Source organism: Pelecanus crispus, chromosome 1, assembly GCF_030463565.1.
Source record: "Pelecanus crispus isolate bPelCri1 chromosome 1, bPelCri1.pri, whole genome shotgun sequence".
Lineage (NCBI taxonomy): Eukaryota > Metazoa > Chordata > Aves > Pelecaniformes > Pelecanidae > Pelecanus > Pelecanus crispus.
This window is the reverse complement of record NC_134643.1, coordinates 104194943-104220065: the sequence shown is the minus strand read 5'-3', so window position 1 is coordinate 104220065 and position 25123 is coordinate 104194943. Positions and strand designations below refer to the sequence as shown.

Sequence of the window (25123 nt, the reverse complement as noted above, 5' to 3'; positions counted from 1 at the left end):
CCTGCACCTACAACAGATGTTTTACAGGACATTCTTAACATACATGCTTACCATAGCCTTGAAAAGGCTTCTCTTGCATGCATCTGATTTCCACTGTGCATAACTTTCACACTTAATAACACATCAACTCACTTTTTCTTGCATGCTGTGTACTTCAAGTTTTTGGCTATTCAAGCATTCCACCCATCTTAGATTTCTTTCTACATTCTTCTTTTTGGATTCTGAGTATAAGTTTATTAAATGAGCTCCGTGCTTTTTTAGCAGATAATGGAATCACATTCTCAAACTTTGAAAAAAAGAATGCATGGTTCCTCTACGCATTTCTTATCCGTATTATAATAATGTAACACCTTCTTGAATGATTCCTTTCCAGCTGTGTGGATGGATATCCTTTAACCACACATTTTCCAACTAAAGCAGCTTTCAGAATTGGCTGGTTTTATTTCCATAAGGCAATTAACACCTCTGCTTTCTCTGCTTGCTCAACTGTATGCCTTATTTTTCTTAAACCTTCCTGCTAGAAAGACTGTGCCGCTAAGCTTCAATCACACATTTGCAATGAATGTGGCTTTCCAGATAACTGGTACTTTGGGGATTTTGTAGCAACCTTTCCGGACTCAAGACCTGTAATGCTCCTATTACTCCTCTGTGAGTTTTGCCTAGAAAATGTGCTTTGTCTTTACCAAGGTCATGTTTTTCTTTAGTAATTTGAGACTGCTTTATGATTAAGGCCAACTGGGAAACAAACTGATGCTTCTTCATGTAGTGTTTTCTTACACCACTCCTCGTTTGATACATTTTCCCACAACATTGAATCAGGCACCTGTAAAAGAAAATGCAATGGGATCAAAATTAAGATTAACCAATGTAAGTCATTCTTTAATCTAGAACACTTTATGTTTTTCAGCATGTTTAGTTTCAAACATGCAAGGAAAGACAGACTGAATTACCCCTTTCTGTTTTGTAAGAAGTCTCTTCCATTAGAGTTACCTCCCAATTCTCATCCCCTCTTTCTTATTCTAAACAGCCCATCCAGTTTGAACTTCCAGTTTAGCACAGTATTGTGATTTAATTGTCTAACTTCTAGCATACTACACTTGCTGAGAAGTTGTGTCTGTCTCATCTATTCCATCAGGTTCCCTGTTTTCAAGGACATTTTCTGGTTGGTATTTACCTCCAAACAAATCATAGAATCATAGAATCATCTAGGTTGGAAAAAACCTTTAAGATCATCCAGTCCAACCATTAACCTACACTACCAAGTCCACTCTAAACCAATCAAGGGTAGACTAGACTAAACCATATCCCAAAGTGCCACATCTACCTGTTTTTTGAACACTTCCAGGGATGGTGACTCCACCACCTCTCTGGGCAGCCTGTTCCAATGCTTGACCACCCTTTCCGTAAAGAAATTTTTCCTAATTTCCAGCCTAAACCTCCCCTGGCGCAGCTTGAGCCCATTTCCTCTCGTCCTATCGCTAACTACTTGGGAGAAGAGACCAACACCCACCTCACTACAACCTCCTTTCAGGTAGTTGTAGAGAGCAATAAAGGCTCCCCTCAGCCTCCTCTTCTCCAGGCTAAACAACCCCAGTTCCCTCAGCCGCTCCTCATAACACTTGTTCTCCAGACCCTTCACCAGCCTTGTTGCCCTTCTCTGAACACGCTCCAGCACCTCAATGTCTTTCTTGTATTGAGGGGCCCAAAACTGGACACAGTATTCCAGGTGCGGCCTCACCAGCGCCGAGTACAGGGACACGATCACCTCCCTGCTCCTGCTGGCCACAGCATTCCTGATACAAGTCAGGATGCTGTTGGCCTTCTTGGCCACCTGGGCACACTGCTGGATCATGTTCACCTGGCTGTCGACCAACACCCCCAGATCCTTTTCGGCCAGGCAGCTTTCCAGCCACTCCTCCCCAAGCCTGTAGCATTGCATGGGGTTGTTGTGACCGAAGGGCAGGACCCAGCACTTGGCCTTGTTAAACCTCATACAGCAGTTGGCCTCGGCCCATTAGTGCAGCCTGTCCAGATCCCTCTGCAGGGCCATCCTACCCTCCAGCAGATCGACACTCCCACCCAATTTGGTGTTGTCTGCAAACTTACTGAGGGCACACTCGATCCCCTCATCCAGATCATTGATAAAGATATTGAACAAGACTGGCCCTAAAACAGAGCAAACAAAGCAACCCAGAAAGACTGTAAGACTTACTTTCATCATCTGAATCGAATCCAAAGAGCGTCTGACACTTCTTTTGTGCAAGGTGAGCCTCAAGTGCTTCTGAATTACAGTAGATGGTCAAGCAGTTGCCACATCTAAATCTTTCTGTTGATTTGCTACAAAATTTATCTTGTTCAGAATGAGCATCTACTTTATCAGTCAAAATTTTTCTACGTTTTGGCATGCTAATGTATCGTTCATCAAGATAACTTGGAGGCAATGGTCTCACATACGGTTTTGTTAAGATGACACCATATGAAGTATTCTCTGTTGTCTGATTTGGTTTAGAAGGTAATTGTGAGGCAGCAGCATTATTTTGTGGTGTATCATGACAATTCTGTAAAACTGGTAACACTGACCCATTTTCTGTCCTTGTTTCATCTGCCACTCTGTCCAAAGGTATTTCTGATGACTTTGATGATGTCTGATCTAGGTCACTGTGCCCATTGACTAGTTGGTCACTAACAACATTACAGTTTTCAGAATTTGGCTGTAACACGGGTGTCTTTTGGTCTATCAAACTTAAAACTGTAGCACTACTCTCGGATGAACTTTCATTTCCATTATGAATTACATTATTTGCTTTCTTCTCAACACTTTGAATATATGTCTTTGGTTCTGTAGAATCCTTCCTTGACTTCCAAGTTGGAATTGGTAAATCTACAGTTTCTTTTTCATTAATAGATTCATCATCATCTTGGTAACTACAAAGTTCGGAAGGATCATCTGAAGAATCTTTTTCACTTGCATCTTCTGAACATTCTGATGTTTTATTTAAATAATGCTGAGCCTCATGTTCATACAGCAAAGGGAGCTCCTCAAATAGCTCACAGCACTCTGCAAAATTGCATTGAGCTTTAAAAACACTATGACTTTTTGTATGTTCTGCAAGCTCAGTTGACAGCTTAAATCTCTGATTACAATTAAAGTGTAAACAAAAGTAAACATTTGGATACACATGTCTCTTCAGGTGGTCTATAAAATGTTGGGAATCGGCAAATTTTCTCTGGCAGAACCGGCATTTTCCTTTATTCCATTTCATTATATGCTGCTGCACCTTCAAATCAGTTGGATGAGCTTTTCTTGCATGTTTATTGAGGAATCTTATCTTTTTAAATACTCTAGCACAACCATTAGCAGGGCACTTAAAGCTTCCTTCCTCATCCATAGCATCAATGTCTCTTTGAAGGCAAAAAGCTCCATTCACTTTATGCAGAATAGGTGACTCTTTACTGGAGCTCTCATCATCTTCAGGCAAGCTTTCTGTACTTAAAGCATCAGGAACATTATTAAAACAGCTGTCACTACTATTTTCAGTAGCATCATCCTGGTCACTTAGATGGTTTTCCACCGCATCAAACACGTGTTCTGCATTCTCCTCCTCCACTTGGACCACTTGGTCAGCACTTGGAGCTATTGCAGTCTCTGGTTCATTATCTTTAGAACCATCAGAATTCCCATTTTCAAGAGACAGAGAAACATCAGAACATTCTAGTTCATTATGAGCAGGAGCCTGCTGACCAGCCTCAAGGACTGCAGCAAGATGTTGCCTTTCTATCTTCCTGACATGATTCTTTAAGTGCTTCAGCATAAGTCCTTTTTGCCTGAACTTTCTGGTGCAAAGTACACAGGAAAAACTGCCCTTTTTTTGGTGAGCTTGTGCATGTTTCACAATGTGACCACCAAGAAATTCCTTGTTGCATATCACACAGCGGTGCCTTGGTACAGTTTGATCTAACATTTTAGATGCCTCAAGAGCTTCATGGTTCTTTTTGGCATTAACTTTGGACTGGGCTTCAGAGAGGTCTTCAGGGTCAAGCTCCCCATTGCTTACATCTGTTAAACAGACACGTTCCTCACTCAGAGCCCTATACTCTGTTATCTTCTCTGTATTTGCAGTAGAATTTTCCAGTGTACTTTCACTTAAGCCAATGAAGGCTTTATCCCCCAATAATGCTAAACAATTTTGCTTGATCATCAAGAAATTCCAAAACTCAGGATCAAAAAACAAACCTTTTTTCAAAATTGGAAGCAATTCAAAACGTACACGGTTTTGAACAGAACTAGTGCACTCATTATATTCTTCATCTGCACATTTATATAAGTGTTCAACAGTGTAGTAAGATTCCAAGGTGCGCTCAAGAAAAAAGATTGAAAGAGCACAAATTCTGAGGATCTCCAAGTCATTTGGCAGAAAATGAGCAATTGCTTTATAAATAAGACTTTTCATGTTGGGATCTTCACGGAGGTCCAACTGTAGGGCACATCCACATATCTCAACACATATCTGAAGACCATCTTCACCAACCTGCAGAAAAGAAATTACAGTGTACATAATTATAGAGTAGGCATAATGGTATTTTCCTTATGGACTTACAGAAGTCTACAGCTTGAAAATAAAATAAAAAAATCAGAGCCATAGGAAAAAAAAAAAAAGAACAAGTATAAACAACACCCAAACATCAACATCCCATGTATTTATATTCATCTACTTGCAAAATAGTTAGGAGTTCAGAAAGCATCCTGCTAGTAAACTTCACCTAAGGGCATGTACATTTTAAAATAAAGCTCAAACAAGACTATAAAATACAGATACAAAAACGCTCAAAAATAACATCTGGTTTGCACTGAAAGCTATACAACTACTGTCAACAAAGCTTCAGAAACTTTTACCACCTGCAGTTCTATAGTTAAAGACAATTAATTATTTGGGGATATAAAACAAGACTGCAGCAAATCATATTGATCTAGCAGTATCTTCTGTCTGCATCTTCGTTGCCTAGGCTGTTTCACACTATAATTGGACAGTTACTCTATATTTTGTCCCTGTTCTAACTCATTTAACTTGCATTGCATAAAAATACAAGCTATAAAATATTGCCCTCAATTTTGAAAAATAACCATCAAGGAAAACATAACAACCCATGGCCAAGCATTCTAAAAGGCTTGACTTTTCAGAATTGACAAACTATCCTTCCAATGAGCAGAATTCTTATTCCACACTTTAGGCTGTGGGCCCTGCCGTGAACATGTAATTTGGAGGGACGATCAGAAACATACTGCCCAACAGGTAGCAGATTAAAGTAAGAAGAGTTTCAGGAAGTTTAGAAATAATTAATACCTACCTATATTTAATTGTGTGTTAACAAATACATACAATGCTCCATATGTAGTAGGTTATTAAAAAATATGATCATTCAGATGTGAATACAAATAGAAGTTATTCATGTCACCAGAAGTAATTTAGAATACATACTGAGATTAAAATCTTGAACAGCAGCAAATCACTGCATTTAGAACTGTACAGCAGCACCCGTGACAAAATAATTTACAATTCGTTTAGGGCACAGAATATGATGGAGCTCTGTTCAGTCAGGTTAATCAAAGAACAACATTTGTTTGGAAACAACTCGCACTCCTGTGTGCAAAGCGTTGCACTTAACATCTTTTGCAGATGTTTGTATGGGACAGTATAATACTAATATCTGAAGCATGAAACACAGCGCGCTTTTCTGAAGCAAAATTGTGTCTTCTCCTATCTTAGTCTAGCTTTCCCTTTATGTTACATTAAGCACTTCTTCAGATTTGATTAGAACTGGTGAAAGGATTCTAAACTTAACAAGGGTGAAAGATGGATACAATGGCATTACACAAGTCCTATTTCCTTTAGAAGTCAGGCTGAAAAAAAACCCAACGGATGCATCTTTCGCATTTACACCATGTATTTATTATTAATTTCCACATTTATTTATAGAGCATGGCATTCCTCAAACTTATTACAGACAGAAAGAAAAAACTCAGAATTCAGTAAAAAAAAAAAAGTCTTAAAAACACACAACAGATCAAGGGCAATCATAAAATTGAAGCACATTGTGGAACTTGACAAAATTTTTAAGTTAATATTATGTCCTTCCCTGCCCCCCCTTAACTTTCCAAGTGGCCATTACACAATATAAACATCATTTCTCTTTACTTTAACTAGTTACAAAAAGAATGGGGGGTGGGGTAAACCAAACAAAACTTACTTCATCCTTAATGACTTTCATGAAAGGGAAAATTACTCTGACATTTGTAGCAATTCTTAAAAGCTGGTAGCATTGGTCGACAAATACTTGTTTTGATGGGTTAGACTTAAGTTGCAGTTTACTCCAAATGAAGATCAGGTCCCTATAAGTACAGAACAAAGTATTTCAATTAGACTGAGTTTTAGAACTCTTCTCACTAAGCATGATGCATTACTAAGATCAACTATTTGCATATTCGTTAACTAAAATCATATTTGAGGGCGTAATACCCATCTAATCAACACCACAACTGTACACAATGTGCACAATGGAAAATGCAACTTAATTACTTTGTTAAAGCATTCAGGGTATCTCCTATCACTGAACCAATTAAATATTCAACAAAATATTAATGTATTCACCTTAGTATCAGAGAACTGCATAATAAAATCAGATGCTACAGCATCTAGCTCTTAACACCACAGGCAATAAATGTCAGGCTGAACAGCAAGCTCTGTGTGTACTCTTGGGACTAAGCTACTTTCAGTGCAAGGATGAGGAGTCCTTCAGGAAAAGAAGCGTTTGAATGTGGGAAATGGAAGCGTTTTACAAAGCTAGCTTCTGACACGGTCCACTGACAGGAAATATTGATGTTCTCCAGTTATGCATATTACAGTACAACTTTCTTTTCTTACTGCTGCCATCCCTGGTCTTTCTAGCCAACAGCAGTTACATGAAAGTGTTAGGCTCTACAGCTATTCATACATCTCTATGATCTTCAGTCAAATAACATTTCTGACTGATACAAGGAAACATAAAAATAGACTGCTAGACTCTGCAGCAGGGCTCCTACACAGGTAATGTGTTTAGTTTGTAAAATAGAGCTAATTGAAATTTACAGCCTGTAATTTCTATGCACTTCAGAGACTCAGAAAGGCAACTGGACTTAACTTTTAGTTCTAAGAAAATTTGCCAGCACAAAGATTTTACACAGAGGTAGATATAGTTAGGACTAGGCAGAAATCCCACCATAACATTACAATGAAAACAGGGGACCAATCGACTTTCATTTTCTGAAGGAAGACACTTTTTTTTCCCCACCAGCCTCCCCCCTCAGAAAACTCAAACCCAGTTACTGACAAAATATTTGGTTGATCTTCCAAAGTCTCTAGTCTGTGTCAAATACAAATCAGACAAACCTTTTGAGATTAAGCTTGTCTAGAGAGGTCAGTGCCTGCATGAAGGGAAGTGACAGAATTGCCTATAACAAAACACCAACTTCGCTTAAATTTAGGACAGCTCTACAATTCTGCTTGACATTTTAAGAGCTAGACAAGAGAGCTTGACTGTTTTCTTTCATTCAGAACCCAAGAACACTGAAGTCGAAAGAAAGATCAAGCTTATATGGGGGAAACTATGAAAAGGGAGTTCTGTAAGCAGCTCTACCCACAAAAAAAATTAGTCATACAGGTTTTCTAAAGATACCAGACATTCACCTCTGCCTTTACCAGGCTGGAAATCTAAATTCTTGAAAGTCTTTGCAAATTTCACATACAGGTTTGAAACTAGTGTCTTCGTGAACCAAGTAATTCATAAAAATTCAGTAAAAGTCTCAACCTGAAGTACAAAAGAACTGAACATTTTTGCTGCTAAATGTTACAGCAGTTAACTAATACAACTTACTCTCTGCTTTGTCTCATACCATTTCAGAGCAAGCCATTTCAACACTAATCCCAGAGAATTTGAGAAAACTCAAATTATTCTTCTGAGAGATTAGTGGTTAAAGTGGCTTGCCATGTGTTCAGAGAAGTGTGACAGTTGACGCAAGGAAAGAGCTGAAAAAGGAATAGAGAAAACTGAAAGTAGAAGTAACAGCTCCACAGGTGAAGAGCAAGCTGTTAAATCAGTTTAACCATCATTTGCCTAGACACTGATGTGAAATAGTATTTGTGTTGTTCCTCCATGTAGACATGGAGGCTTCTCCTTCTCAAGCACCTTTCTGGCTTTGACAATCATTGAGGATTAAAGCATTCTTGCTGACTGGACTCTATTTCAACCACTTAAATGCTCTGGATACCAACTTTAATGCTGAAGTCAGCAGCACTTGACATATTTCTGGGTCACTGACCACAACACAGACACAACAAACTTGAGATAATGTAGGCAGGGGTAGTTTTCTATTTGCTCGATTATTATGGCATAGTAGTATAGTACTTAATGACATTTACTTCTTGGATAGTATAACTTAGTTCACACTGAGGCCTGGGCTTAAACTATTATGGACATGTGTTGGGGCAATTTAAATTGTTACTGTGAGATCACAGAACTCGGTACCTTTTTACCAGAGGCAACCAGGTATTCCAGCTTGCCAACCCCCTACAAAATACCAAATGCATTGCGTGCCTCTATCAGCAATGTAAGAGAATGGTTAAGCCCACCCTACCTTAGCTAGATCTAAAAACTTTTGCTATTGTTGATAAGTAGAAAGTCTATCTTTCCTTGGGTATAGACAGCACACTTTACCAAAATGTTACCCAGTTCACAAAAATTACCTAAAGGCAAAAGACTGATCAAACCTGTGGGAAAAATTCCTTGACTTACTGAATTTACTGCATAGGAACCACCTGAAAACAGTCAAAACAGCATTTAAACATTGCCTGGCAGAGAAGGCAAGCCATTCTGCTACACCTGTTTCATCAAAATTTTGGCTGTCTTCCTGAAGAGCTATCACTTCTTGATACTAGAAAGTAATTAATCACATCATTATGGACTGATCTCTTACCACTATCTTGTACACAAATATTTCCAGTAAGACCAAGCACAGCTTGATTTGTGATTAATTTGTAAGTGGGCTTTCACTTCAAAAAAATAATTCAGATCATCTGAATCTAGAATTTATTCTTAACTTCAATGAAAACAATGAGTTTTGTGACAGAGCTGCTTAAAGTCCATCTTCCTCTGAAATAATGAGCTAATGGTTTCAGCATGAAGATTTCGTATAGGCTGCTTCACATGAAGCGATAACAAATATCTGCTATTTGCAGCTTTCTAATCTATTTTGATATCTTATCTTTGCTAGTGTGTTTGCTGCTAGATCCCTGCTAGATCTGCAAGGTCCTCAATTCCAGACAAAGCAAGACGATTTATGCTGTACTGAAGATGTTAAAATCTTCTCTGGGGAAAAAATACACGATGTGGATTAATTTAATCTGGCTCCTACTTCTTCAAAAATTTGAATTACAGTATAGTCATGACTTCACAAGCTTTGTTACAGATTACGTTATCTACTAAGCATTAAGCAGATTTCTCTTGTTGGGTACGCAATTGTTAAGGCTCAACATCTGTAAAGAATGAAACAGGTGTTCTAGCTGCACAGACATAACTGCTCTGAACTCTTTCAAAGATCCTCAAGTTCTGTATTCTGAACAGAAGATTAAAATAGTAACAAATGCCAAAATGGTTTCCTTGATAAACAGATATCAAACAGTACTTTAGTCTCTTCTGGAATTTAATTTTTGACATTCACTTTGCCAGAATATAAGGACAGACATCTTTTGAATAGCAATTTTCAAAATGGATGATGCAAAACTTAATGATCAGCTGCGTAAGAGCAAGGTTAACATGTTACTACAGCAAAAGGTAGAAAAAGTAGGTTTAATTCCAATATTTAAAATGCACTTCTTAAAAGACTGAATCCCCGAAACAGAAAACACTAACCACGTAACTAATATGTCTAGGTTACATCTGCAAATTTCCTGACAATTAAGAAGTCAGGAGATGCAGCATTTGGGCAGGAACCAGCAAAGTCAGATTCTATTCCAAAGCTGGTCACTGGGCTCACACAAACTATGTACCTTTTTGGTTGAAATTCTTCATCTGTCCTATGGGGACAGTCGTGCCCACCTTTTTCTGGACAGACTGAATGAAAAATGCCACTAGGTATTGCCAATACAATGTATTATAAATGTATGTCACAATCATAATTACAAAGGTTTTGATTCAAAGCAACCAATTACTTATCCAACCGTTAAGGAAAAAATTTATTAACAAACCAAGCATTATCATGTCTGACCTTCATTACTTCCTCAAGGAAGAAAAAAAGACAACAAATCTTACTTTTCAATTCCCTGAAATCTGGGAACAGGGAAATCCCATATAGATTCTAAACTCCATATTAAAATTAGTTATGCAGATCAATAATTGGATCTCTATTGATAAAAAAAAAATCAAATCCTTGCTGACTAAGCCTTTTTGCTTCAACCACATAATCAAACAATTTAAGGATACTTTATCAAGGAATGCAGATGTTACTTTAGGTACAGAAATTATACAGGCTAAACAGAAGGATTATCTTCCTTGACCATCTTTCAGTCCTCAGAATGATGAAATTTTTTTTGACAACTCTTTAGAAAATGCTTCTTAACCATAAAAATGCCCCCAACTATCAAGCTGATTCAGTGCGTATGAAGACATTCTTACTTAAATGTTTTCTAGAGGACCACCATTTATGTCATGGTTCTGTTTATGAAATAAAAGTTTGCATAATTCATAGCACATTTTCAGAACCATATATTCTCTTTTTAAAGACACATTGGTGACATACTATAGTTTGTTTATTATAGCAGTGTCATTTAACTAGCAGAACAGTAGAATACCTGCATTGCCAGGGAGTCTACAGACTGCATATTGTTACACATTGCTAATAATGAATGTGATATTTATAGGTATTTACAGCCTAAAGTATGTAAAGGCTCACCCTTCTGTTACTTTTAAACAGTTAGTAAGTGTTACATACTATGTAGGCTACCACTGTACATGATTGCGTGTAAAAAGGCAACAGGCATAACAGATGTACGAGGAATGTTTAAAAGTCATGTTAGAATGTTTTTATCTGGTATTTTAAACTTGAGCTACATCTCAAAGTTAGATGAGTTTCATTTTGGCAATAAGCATTTATTATCTGCTAAGCTGCTTCACCAGAAATAAAGTATTTACCATATACAATACATGTCCCCATTTTGAAGCTGTGGGACTAGGAACGATTCACATAGCTGTAAGGCTAAGGTAGTCTTCCCTTCTTTTTCAGTGTTGCAGATGATCTCAATTCCACTCTTGCAATCAGTCCTCAACAAGTGCTATACAATTAAAATAAAATCAATTTAGATAAATTTGCTAACATGAAATAAAAACCTATCAGACCTTGCTATATTAAAGCAGCTAATGAAAACTTCAGGAATTGCTACTAATATAGGATTTCTTTGGAACAGCTTTTGTGTAGGTCTGTAAATAGATATTCTGGAGATATTTAGAGCTCTCTCATTTCTTAGAATAATGACAATCAGAATAATTCTCTGAGAAATTAAAAGACTACACAAAAGCACTTTTTTGCACGATGGGAGCTTGTTCTTAAGAAAACGTTAAGAAAAGCATTGTTATCTAGTAAGTGCTATAAGTGGTAAAAGTAGGGCCACATTCGGCTAGAGTGTCATTTTACATACTGCGGCATCATTAAAAAACTTTAAGGCTAACAAGACTATATAATGTACAAAACACTGGACTTATCAATTAGGCTCAAGTGCTTTTGCTGGAGTAGTAGTCAATAGTAAAATAGTCAATACACTGAAGTTACAAAATATTAATGCCTCAAGTTATTTAGGGAATATATCTACAAGTAAACTTGACCAAAAAATTCCATTTAGGTCAACAAGATTTGCAGGCGCTTAACATTTAACTTTTCAAAGCTTAAGCCAGCACTAAGTTAAGCAACCCCAGTGTAGTTGTCTGATTTTATGACATTTGGTTCTACAAAAACAGAGTTCCATATGCTCCCCTCAACCACTTGTATACAGTAAGTATAATGTACCACTTCATTAAAAAAAATGTATACTGACAAACAATACCTCCTGGAATAGCTGATCTTCTAATGGTGACATATAAAGACAGGTGAAAAGAGCTTGATGGAAATACAGATCTTTACTGATATCTGGATGATTTATGCAAGATTTGATAAGAGCCATTGCCTCAGGGATGCGTTCACAGGCAATAAGGTATCTGGCACGTAGTTCAAAGAACAGTGGATTTTCAGAGCTTAAATATTTGTTAACTGTACAGAAAAGAAAGATTTAAAGGCAATTAGAATATGAAGTCCAAACAACAAATATATTTAAATGTAATGTTGTTTTTAATACTGCAATGTCAACAAATAATATAAAAAAGGCTCTGCTAAAGAAGCTATCATATATTAAATTAAATACCATCAAGAATCTGTCCTTCTGCTTGGAAACAGAAATTGTTATTTTTCTTACACCAGTAATCTAATTCAGTATTTTGTTTCTAACAGACCAACACAAGGTGCTGCAAAGGATTAGTAAAATATACACTATATAGAAGCAGATACGAACATTTCCGAGAAAGAAAATTCCCTCCTTTCTCAGCACTGGAATCTGGGTGATTGTCAGAAGTATAGGATCAACATCACTTCCAATGCTATAATTATAAATATTTAAAATAACTCAGGATACTCGTTACCCATTAAAATGGAAGAGCTCGGAGTGTTGAAAAAGTTAACTAGAATTCACATGCTGTTGCTTTAAGTAGCTTTGAACACCTTGCTTTTGCTTGGAGAAGTGGAAAAATATACTTTTTCTTCCTCTAAAAGTGCTACTGGGCATTCTAAGTCCCTAAATACCTTTATTTTCTAGGTCCTGATTTCTGGAAATCTGTTTTTCAGATGTAAAAGCTAATCTTAAACCTAACATTTGAATGAAACTGTTTCAACTGAGATACTCAAAATACTTAACATTTAAGTAATTGGGAAATTATGAAAGACATAGAAAACATGCTTTAGATCTCTATTATAAAAGATCACACAGATTCTAGTATCCCAGGATTAAAAGTTAAAGGGTACAAAGTGCAATAATGCTGCTTTTATTTTGAGAATTGTTTGCATCTTGTCAAGTAAATGCACACTCTGAGGTGTTAATAGTGTGTTAACATTTATGTAATGTATTGGACAATATGGCCTGATCTTCCTCTCGTATTCTCAACAGCTACCTTAACAGTTAAAACGCCACAATTTCTAGTGCATACCCTGTAGTACTGTACAGTGTTTCATATTTTAAGAAAAAAGAAAAGGCATTGTCATTTGAAAGTCAATGAAGGCTGGAAGTGAGCATGGGAATTTTATACCTTAGAAGGAACCTGTATTAAGAAAGTTACAAGCAACTTAAAGTGACACTTAAAATGATTAAAAAAATAGAAGTGGTTACTGAAAACCACAATCTGAACAGCTAAGAGATTTTTTTTTTCCAAAATAAAAAGACTACTTGTATAACAAGCTTTCACTTAAACTTTTATTATTAAAGGACGCTTGGTTTGAAAGACATTCCTTATGCTCATAAACAGGATTTCTCTAGCATCTTTATTTTTATGCAAGCTAATGGTATTATATGCCAGTGAACATTTAAGGAATATTATTCAAGGTGATATAAAGTTTTAGATGAGATTTGTTAATAGATGTACTGTAAAGGTCCACCATAAGAGATGATCTCATTCCCGCTATCCATTAGCACTTCAGGGTGCAAACTTAGTCAAGAAAACAACTGAAAGAAAAGCCAGTGTGTAACAGCGGTCATTAACTGCAAGAAAAAGTGATCATATGGAACAATCCTTAAAGCCAAGTAAAGGCCTCTCCTTTTTTGAATTAACATATGATAACAGACCCAATCATCAGTTTCATATGCAAACATTACCCAACAGATTACTGAATATTCACACTGAAAAATTAGGCCAGAAAAACTTAGCTTTTGTTATGTGCTAATGTTAAGAAAATGCTGCACGTGTAACAACTGGCTGTAACACCCTTTTCCCTCAAAGGAGGGAAGATTGCAGCCCACAATACAGGTTAACTTGTCATATCATTCCCACTTTCTGTGTGGGGAACTCTTGGGTCAGTATGACCCTCTGCTCCATAAGTGAGAATTCCACTTCTGACAGCTCGAGCTTCCAGGGAAGGGGGTCTCCTACACCCTCTCCAACACTGTTTTTAAACAGACTGTGAGTTCCAGCTACACCACTGGCAGGATTATGCTCCCTCCCTGTAGTGGAATGCCCCTCTTTTCGCAAGGCAGCAAGTTTGCTCTTCTAACCCCCCAAGCAAAAGACCACCGCTAACTATAGTAGCATTTAGCCAAGTCTGTGATACATTAAAAATGGCCTGGGGAAAACAACATCTATTCTTGTCCAGGCAGCATGTGCAGTGCTTTGCTTTAGAGTGATAGATGCCAACCATCAGCTTAGAAACTAATTAACTGCTTACATCTGAGTGTACCTCTGTCTACAATACTCTTCTAGATGTTCACAGTAGGGTGCCTTACTCACCCTAATCTACTAGAAGTTTATTGCTCCTACATTTCAACCCTGCTATTTTTCTTTAAACCTAAAGACGGCCTTCCTTTCCAGCCATCTCAAAATAGACTGCAACATCTCAAAAGTATACTACAATTCATGTAAAGACAGACACAGTGAAGTTTGTCTTGGCCTAAGCTTCTCTGTGTAATTAATGAATCCAAGACAGGATTATTTAGTTCACACAGTACGTATTTATCAAACTGACTTGTGCAAGTAATGGCTGGCGATTCAGCAATAATAGGCAGTTTTCCTCATTTAAAATAGTGATCCCTGATGGAACTATATGGCCAAGTTTCAAAATATACACCAAATGCTGCCAGCCTATAAAGCAGCACAGAATGTTTGCTTTGTCTAAGACTTCACAAGAATCGGATTTCAGAGGAAGTGAGACAAGAAAGAAAAAAGCTTCCAAAAGATATTATCTAAAATAAAATGTTTGTCATCACTGAGGAGATATGTCAAGGGGGTGTGTGGGGATATCAGAAGATAAAAGGAGGAAGAATACCTCGGCAAAGGGGAAGGAGATGTGGCCTGCAACAAAAGGAAACAAAATGATCGTCTAGTGACAACAGGCAGTCTCATTCCTACTCTGCCAGGTTAAAACTAAGTAAAAATCCTCAAACTGTTACCCATCATATAGAGGCTTCATGATGATCAGGGGAATCATTAAGGCAAAGGACTAAACTAATTCTTTGCTGGAGAGATGGAGATTGAGACCTAAGTTCAGAACATAACCACCAAAATTGCTAGAGTTTGTCATGTGATGCAGAACAAAACAAGGATAACCTTTGTTTTTGTAGGTATTTCACCAGAAGTTTATCAGATATATAATAATAATCATGGGTAAACTATGTTGCTCAAGTGCTTGCTTCACAAGAGAGACAAACAACAGAGACTACCCACTTAATCACATTAATTTGCTGTCAAAATACTTTCTCTGGTTAAGGAGGCAGCTCACTGAGCTGTTCTGACTTTATAGTCCTCTTCCTATCTCTGCAGAATGAACACATTGTCATAAACACAGCAATGAATTTGAATCGTGCATTACACCGTAGTAACTAGAGAAGAACTAGTATTTTCTATCACTATCAAATGGAAACAATTTTTAAGAGGTTCTCTGTGAAGATGGCTAGCAAATATGTCACATAAGCTGTTAGTAAAGACTTTACTGTAGATTGGGTATTTTCCCCTAATGAACTTTCATTAACATTCTGGTAATGTTTGCTTCCACACACTGTTAAAAATGCTGGTTTACTTTGCAGCCTGAACAGAAATCTTTCTCCTACTCCCAACTCTAGAAATTACATATACATAATCAGGGAGCACCTATCAGGTGTAGTCACAGGCCTCATTCTAAACAGAACCAAGAAAAGCCACAAGCCTGAGTATTTACAATTTAAAAGAAAAATTAAATGAGTCAGAGTACCAAGAGACAGAAATAAACATCAGGTCCTCCCCTGATCATGTTACCTCAGTAGCCAAACTGAAGTCAAGTCACTCTCCATGAACACCTGGATTTGGTAAATTCATTTTAGAAGAGGCTACTGAGCAGTTACTTATATCTGAATAATCTGATTCTTTACACTATAAAAGTAGACTTAAACTATTAGCAAAAATATTTAGTTTTCTTTCAAATGAAAAGGAGACCGGTACATTTTACTACAGAAAAGTAGTTAAATTGTGTGCAATGCCAGCTGACAACACCTGACCCTAATATCAAAAAAGCATAGTTTAACACATTTTTCAGTACTCTAAAAAAATTAACGTGGTAAATGAAATACCTAATTCCTGTGATACAGGCTTTGCTTTAAGAATTGCTTGTAATACTGGATCTTCCCATGGTCCACCGTCTCTGATGATGCGAGTCACTAGTTCCAGGTTCATATTTCTGTATCTATTTAGAAGGTTCTGACATTCCTATAAGTAAAAATAAAAACAATTAAAAGAAGAAAAAAAGGGTTGTCCAAAAATAAAGTTAGGCCATCCAAAAGATAAGAAACAACAAAACTCATGCAATGTTTAAATATTTCCCTCAGTCAACAATTCGAGCTACAAAGTCTTTTATTAAGCAGGCCTACACAAAGACCTAAAACAACTACTCATATTCTCTAAAAACAGTAATACAGAACTGTGGAAGTCAGAATGCTCGCATCTTCTATAGGCATGCAGCAAGAGCCTGTCATTTGCATAACAATGCAAAACCGCCTTTCCTTGAATTAGAGATATTACTGGCATACTCTGTGGGAGAAGTCTTCACCCCATGTTTGTCTGCACAGATTTAGACATGTTGATGCTGGATTTGTGATCCAGTGATGGTGTCTGAATTCTACAAGGGAAAAACTGGATTAAGCCATGTGAGTCACCAGCCCTCAAGCAACCATTTTTCTTCAAATCTCTACATAACAGAACTTATGCTTGCCTAAAGTAATCTGGAATGTTTTAGCCGCTCATGATTTTCACATATACCAAGGTCCCCCCCTGCTTGTTATTTGCTGGTAAAAATGTCAACACTAATGTTAATCAACAGTAGAATTTTAATCAGAATGTATCTAGTTTTGAAACAAAAAGATGTAGCTGAAGAATGGCTTCTATGCACATACAATGAACTTCACATTTGCTTTTTGGCTGTAAATTCTTTTAGCTTTAACTCATTTTTATTCCTTTTATATGCAGGTGAATGTGTTTGATGGTAAAAAATGGTTAAGTAACTGAAACAATGGTTTTCACTACCAGTTTGATTACACAACTGATTCAGAAATTCTTTATCTAGAAAATTATGTGAAGATATATTTTAATACATCGATTGTTTAGAAGTCAAGGCAATTGAGAATTGCAATACAAAAGCACAGAGGAGAAAGTATTATACATCACACTTTTTCCTAAATTCTTTCTTGTTCATAGACTGTTTTTGAAAAGCACTTATTGCAGGACTGCCAAAATGTCCCATTACGCTTATGCAAGAGACCCTACCCATTCCTGAGGCTGCTAAGCCACTCCTTGACCCCATTCTTCCAGCAATTCTACTCAAACACGTAATTGCTGCTGGTTTGATAATTAAGGTAAGTAGTGTCAACACATTAATTTGTAGCAGCAGTAACAAACAGGTATCAACATAAAAAATAACAAGGGGATAGCTATTTTTCATTGCATGATTAGTATTAACAGAAGAAACAACCCTGGTTTTCATCCTTTCTTTCCCTACAACAAAGTTTCCTCTGATGGTTGCACAAGGGCTTGTGTTCCCATGCAGTGAACTCAACTCTCAAAATCAGTTCAGGTCAAAAAGACTGATTTTTTTAATCTGGAAAAAAAAAAAGGTAAGCTTTTAAAACGAGGATCATTTATCTTATGCAGTTGTATGTAGCTATACAAAATCTTGTCCCAGTCTAGCCAAGAGTACACCAATTTTAAATAATGCAAGTTTATGCTGACCTGAAGAGTTCATTAAGATAGAGCTTTAATTTCAAATTTACTGTTTAAAACTGCAAACAGAAACTTGAGGTTTCATGTCATGAACTGGTATGCAACACTGGATGACATTAAGTTCTAATTAGATACAAACAAGCAAAGCTTCCCTCTCGTATATGGGAAAAGCACAAAATATTTCTTTAACAAGACTGGTACTACAAATGAAGAGAAGTACATTTTACTTAGTCCAAGCAGATTCAAATAGCAATACTGATGATATTAAGTAAGAATAAATGGATTTCCCTTCAAATACCCCTTTTTCATTTTTTTTCTCCTTTGGTTATAAATGTAAGCAAGGCAGCTACCTTCTTTCCCTATAATGGCATGTGTCCTCCAGGTTATATATCCGTAAAAACTGTCTTTACATGTACTAAAATAATATTAAAGGTTTATATGAAAGTAGGCAACACTACCTGGATTGAACCTAAAATATCTTTCAAAGGATCTTCATAGAACTCATCCTTTCCAAAGAACAGCAGCAATTCAAAAAAACTCCTAAAAAACAGAAGTAGTGACAAGTCAACCAAACTAAAAATGTTAATTCAGAAAATGAAACTACTGTAAGTGTATTAGTTTTCACAGCACTAAAAACAAAATTAGGACTTTCATAAGTTCTAGACCCGTGCCCATGCCAGAGTCGCTCTAAAAAGTTTGGCTAACACCCACACTCTCTAAACGCAACTTATATTTCAAAAACTTTATGTTGGCCTCATGTTTTGTGCTGGATTTTGGCAGTTAAGATTTACACACACACACACCCCCCCAAACACATTTTTCATCAGGCATGAAGTCACAAATACAATACAACTATAGATAAGCTAACAAGACCAAACCCAACAAAACACATTATACTTAAGCACAACTTGAAGTCCCTTCTGCTGCACCTTTTGCATAAGTTCAGGATATTTAGACTGACAGTACCTGCCCTCAAGAACTCTTATGTCCTCCATACTGCTGCTCCCCATTCACTGTTACAAAAGCGAACCTTCCTCAAAAGCCAAAGTATTTGTCAGATACACAGCAATTTTGAGGAAGAAAGAGGACAACTGTAAAATTACTACAGTATGCACAGGGTATAAGGAATTACATTTAAGGTATAGTAACTTCACATGAATACAGATTCCCAACAATTCTTATTTTCAAGTATGATAATAAGAACTTTCTACTAACAAATTTTATTCCATTTCAGCCTGTCTTGCCATAATGCCAACTGAAGTCTTTCCATGAAGATGCAAGTTTAAAGGTGCTATTAATTCCATATTTCTAAAAAAAGCCTTTGAAGATTATTTTCGAAGGGAGAGCTTTTGTACAAGTATGCAATGGAACTACATTCATCTTCTGTGTGGCATTCAAACGAATTGATAAAACTTCAGTTTTACCAGCACCAAGTTTTTAAGCAAATCAGGTCTACGTGCAGCAACATGAATTCACAAGTGTTATCTCAAAAGAGCTGGCAGATAAGGGAGAAGGCAGGACTGATCCTTTCAACAGCAGCCTAGATTCAAACTGACTTGTGGCTTCCATGTTTTCCATCATCTTAAAATACTTGTCTAGCATTTTAATACACTGAGACAAACAATCCTGATAGCAGAATCAGAGAGACTGGTAAAAAGTAGCTTTCCAGAGCTCAAGTCAGTTTAGGTCTTCACTTACAGAAGCATACTTCCAGACAATAGTTGCAACTCACTCGATTCAATCAAAAACTAAGTAGTTGGATCTCACTGATCTGCAGACAGCTCCAGTGCACCTGCTATTGCTCTGCCTTAAGATTATGAGAAATTTAATTTTTATTTTGAAAAGGTAAATACCAAGTACTGCACTAACATTATCTGCAGTTGCTGGTTGGAAAAGTCATGAGCAGTAGGCAATAGTAACTGAGTGACTCTCAGAGGGAAAGGTAGTACTGAAAGAGTACTGAAAGAAAAACTGTGCATCTATGGCATTTTAGAAACAGGACTGAACAGCAAAGGATTTGGTCTCATCACGGAAGAAAATACGAATAATTTTCTTTAAGATTATTCTAGGTATTTTTTCCAAATGAAAAGGGATAATAAGGAGACAGACAGGGAGAAAGTGGAAGATGACTCCTGAAAGAGGTTCCAGCACTCCTCCAACCTACAGGTTTTTGAGTCAAAATCTTGCTGACAGCAATTTCTTTCCTAACTACAGCATTTAGTCTTTTGTTGCAACAGCTCTTAAAACAAAAGGCAGATTTTCATGAATGACTGGGCAAGGAACTTTTTTGCAAAACAATTACATTCACTGGAGTTATCCCCAAATTTAAGTCAAACTTCGATACATTTGAAAGTAAAACCCAAAGTATTCCTACAAAATGTTTCCTTTTAAATAAAGGCAATTCAAAATAAGTTAAAGAGCAGACTTAAGGCAATTTTTCCTCTCAATAACATTTTCAGAAATAGTGTGCATTAAAAGATCTTAATATTCACATAAACAAAATTAAGTTTTGTATGGGAATAATGCAAAAGTACCAAAAAATTAGGTTTCCTTTAGATTATGCTGCAGTAAATGTTTTCCCAGCCAGTGATAAGCTATGCCAAAAACAGACCCAGAAAATTTAAGATACGCATGCATTTTGTTCAATGACAGAATTTTTCTTCAGATTAGGTCCTTGAATCTCAACTCAAGTATGGAATGAAAAAACAACCAGTACCCAAATAAGTACTTTGTTCTGAAAAACATTATCTCATTTCATGTTGATAAACAAAATTTTGCAGCATACTTGACTCTCAGGAAAGGTCAGGCATGAGTCATGTCATGATCTGGAAAGCAGCCAAACTGGAACTTAAGACAAAGCTAGTTATAGCGAATGACACATGCACACGTTTTTCTTTGGTTTGACTGATTTAAAGACAATAGGCTCTTGGGAAAAAAAAAAAATCTGGAAATTAATACTGAACAAGTGTAAGCTACAGTTTTCTTCCTTATCAATGCACCTGCTCCACACTCTTATCAGACTAATAAAGGAAGCTATCAAAATACTTATATTTCCTCATCACCAGTCTCCACTCAGTTAAAATTATGATAGTCAGTTCCAGCTTGGCCTTTTAATCTTAAACCAGTCTGCAGCATTGCACATCCACATTTACATCCATCCATTTATAACAACAGTGCTTCTAGATTTAGCACATCACTACTATGACATTACTGGCATCAGAAGATTGCCTAAGAACACTAGTATGCTGGCACCATTATTAAACCCCCCTGATATTAATGGAAATACAGATGCTGCTTCATTTGCGATGAATAGCGATGCTAGTAAGCATAGGAAATGCAACAGTCATTACTGTTAATAGTTTATTGTCTGGTTACCAAGGAAATCTTACTTGAGTATGACAATACAGTCAGGCAGTTTCTTGCTCTCCAAGAACTAAGACTTAACATACACCAAATTTTCAGAACAGATTTGAGCAAGGTTTCCCAGGTAACTGCAACTACTAAGCCCCAGGATCCCTTTATGATATCACATGCAAAACCATGCCAGTCAAGCAGTCAGAAGGAAAAATAAGCTGGCATTCTAGAATGCAACAAAATCTCAGTGAGTAAACCCAGCTCCAAAAACCCAGACAAGGGTGACAGGAACTCAGCGACAAATTCAATTCTAGATTATCAGGAAGTGACCACCCTACATATAAATACTTGAATTTCTACCTTTTTTCCCTCCCAAGCTTTGATATTTAAAAGTATATAAAAGCATGGTTTGAACTTTATGAGTTTTTTTTTTCTAAAAACTAGTGAAAAAAACCCAGAGGTCTCCATGTTTTGGTGCAACTGCTAGTCATTCTCTGATACCTCAGCATTCCAGTTTTAAAAATCGTGGTCTTATGATTTGGTACATAGCCCCAAAATAGTTTCTCACACACACACACAAGTAAATGTCTCTGGTGAAGTTTCACCAGAAGACAGCATATACTTTTTAAGTGTACAGAATAAAGCCTGGACTCCTATGCAATTAGTACTAATAGCTCAAGAACAGTGGAAAGGATAAGTAACCCAGTCCTCCTGACCAAGTAAACTAAGAGAGGAAGACTAGAAGAGCATTCACTTCTGATGACTAGACAAGGCAGGAGCGAGACTTTTCCACATAAAATTCCAAACTGAGATACCAAGCTGTATTTGAAAGCACTGCTCAACAAGAAAGCAGTTTAACCAGCTGGACAAATAAATCTGATTTACTCCAACCAAACTGGCAATGAAGCTAGCTTTATGGTTTTTGTCTCCATCTGCTGAGAGAAGATCAAGTACATTGCATCTCAGCTAAGTATACCTAACACCAAGATTTTTTTTTTTTTTTTGCTTCCATTCAACACAGAGGTTTAGAAACCTGAAAAGTAGGTTTTTAGAGCAAGGAAAAAAACAGGACTTTTACTTATCTAGTGATCATTACCCTGACACTTTCAGCCTTCATGTGGGAAAACCAGCAATGCATCAAGAAAACTGAGATTATAGCAAGATTTATGACCTAATATTCTGCAGTTCTTTAAGTTAAACATGACTTCTGGTCAGTTAACTGTATAACAAGTCATTCTCATAAGCATTTTGATGACTCAAACACAAAAATACTTTTAAAAATTTACTCATTTCTGAAACATTACAAGAAATTTATCTTAACAAATACTTCGCTTATTACATCACTAGAGGTAGAACAGTAAAAACTTTAGAGAAATTATTTACAATTATGTACTGTCAAAGGTTAGTCTTCAAATTCTCCAAAATAAGATTTTCCAAAGAGAAGTCTGTATGGTGATCACTTATTTCTTTAGATGATTCATTTTGCCAGAATACCCTTATGACACAACATTGTAATACCTGATGTTAAATACTTGAATATTTAACAAGGACATAAAAAGACTAAACTAAATTCTAGGTTTTGTATCCTCAGTTAGCAATTATTGGATCCCTGTAGCTATGTCGCCTGGTAAAACCACTCTTAAAAGCTCTGAGGATCTCTGAGGCCCTATTGCTATTATAAAAGTAACACAGACAGTCTATATTTTAAAGGAAGTAATAAAAAAAAAAAAAAAGATGTACTTACAAAGCTAGGCTACTCAATACGTATTGTACGTGCTCACATTCAGCTGGGAATGATACACAGGCAGACGTGAAACAACAGAGTGCTGTCTGAAGCACCTGAAGCTGAGGCAAAGGAACCTGCCATCTTCCAGCATAGTCTTCAACAACCTAGTGACAAAAACATTTAAATATATATTACAATGGAAAACACTCTCTTTAGTCAGAAATAATGAGTTAATACTGTACCCGCTTTATCTCCCCTCCTTCTCCCTCAGAAGTAGGGTTTGTAACCAAAAAACTGACCATTTTCTGTTATCAAACAAACAACCAACCCCCCCCCAACTTTATGACCTAAATCATAAAAGATATATGATAAAGGACCTTCAACTATTTTTTTCCAAGGATAAGGCAGGCAATACTTTCTTCTTACATAGTATCACAGTCAATACTACACTCTGTGTTTAAACACAAGTTTTCATTTTGCAAGAGGATACAAATTAGAGAATCTATAACAATATCCAGACATTCCATTCTAAAGCTTTCAAAGAGGGGAACGACTAGCCTGCGCTCTTCTAGCCTTTATGTCGGCAGAGAAAGGCACAAACATACCGGTCACCCTTTCTTGTCTGTAAATTCAGCCCTTTTTATCCACGATGGAACTAAGGCTAGTTATGCCCTGATCTACAGTTATGGAACTGCACCACTATTTATAGAGAAACATGAAGGTGAAAAATTGGTGTTTTAATGGAGAAAGTGGAGAAAAATCCTTGCCCTGTCATCTAGTCAATCTTGTTTGTATTAATGCAAATTTCTGGGACTGCCTATGCCCATATTGGGAGGCTCAATAACCCAGCACCTTCTGATATTTCTACACGAGTATCCCTACACTGAAATCCTCTGAAAGGCCCAGCCCGCTTATAGAATCATAGAATCGTTTAGGTTGGAAAAGACCTTTAAGATCATCCAGTCCAACCATTAATCTACACTACCAAGTCTACTCTAAGCCAATCAAGGGTAGACAAGACTAAACCATGTCCCGAAGTGCCACATCTAGCCGTTTTTTGAACACAAAAAACTTTAAAAAGTTTTGAACACAAAAAAATTTAGAGCACTTCCTGTATACAACACACAGCATCGAGTGTAGCATGAAGCACAGCAATAAAACAGATGTCTGTAAATGCACCCACCAGTTCTGTGACAGACTAGTTGTTACGCTGCTGTCCCCTAGCAAGTAGAAGGCCAAGGGCTTCGGGTTGTCTCTCCTCCTTTAATCAACACCTAAGACATGACTCACAGGCAGTATTCCAAGCAGAGCCTGAAAACCCTATTTCTTCCACACTCTGGCGCATAGCTTACCTCATTGCACTACAGTCAGGCTCCCTCTGCTCACTTACTCTTGCCTTACTTTTTTCACCATCATGGCACAGCTTCAATATAAGCAGAAGAGTGGACTAGCTGCACTTCAGGGCCTAGGGCACTCTTCTGCAGCTGAGGAAACCTAACTGAGATCCGCTACATCCAGAGAAAGTGAGAAGCAGGTGGGGAAACACAATGCCAGCAGCCATGTTGTCAAGAGAACAGTAAAGCACTCCATAGCATACGGAAGAGACAAGTAACTGCCTTCAGAAAGCTATGAAGTGCCAATCCTAGTTCCACCTGGCCACCTATCTCAAGAGCCAGGCTGGCCAACAAAGCATAAACTAAACCAAAAATCAGATATATCCCTCTTCAGGATTTCTTTCTAACTTAAAAGTCTATGAAACTCATTTAGATTTGTCTAATTCCTTGCGAACTAAATAAAGTCAGGTTAAGTGGCCTACATTTTTAGTTCCAAAGCTGCATGCCTAACTTTAAGGCTCTGCAACATGAACAGGCCAGTGCTCCATTTCTGACAGTTTGGTTATAGTTGCTCCAAAGGAAAGCAGTTACTGATAATGAGACCAGCAATTTTTTCTCCTCACCAACAACAGCTGAGACTCATTTATATTTT

The 25123-nt window shown here is 37.0% G+C and overlaps 1 protein-coding gene across 2 annotated transcripts in view; it reads right to left on the bottom strand.

The window, feature by feature from the left end:
- Positions 1–25123, bottom strand: part of ZNF654 (zinc finger protein 654) — a 34806-nt gene continuing 9683 nt past the window's right edge. For both annotated transcript variants that reach the window (XM_075718506.1, XM_075718512.1), the window contains exons 2-9: positions 23156–23301; positions 18516–18597; positions 16416–16551; positions 12126–12328; positions 11221–11360; positions 6247–6388; positions 2213–4529; positions 1–823 (exon numbers count right to left, since the gene is read on the bottom strand). In XM_075718506.1, coding sequence (XP_075574621.1) covers positions 816–823; positions 2213–4529; positions 6247–6388; positions 11221–11360; positions 12126–12328; positions 16416–16551; positions 18516–18597; positions 23156–23301 — 3174 coding nt within the window. In that variant the 3' untranslated portion in view covers positions 1–815. The remainder of the gene's footprint in view (positions 824–2212; positions 4530–6246; positions 6389–11220; positions 11361–12125; positions 12329–16415; positions 16552–18515; positions 18598–23155; positions 23302–25123) is intronic.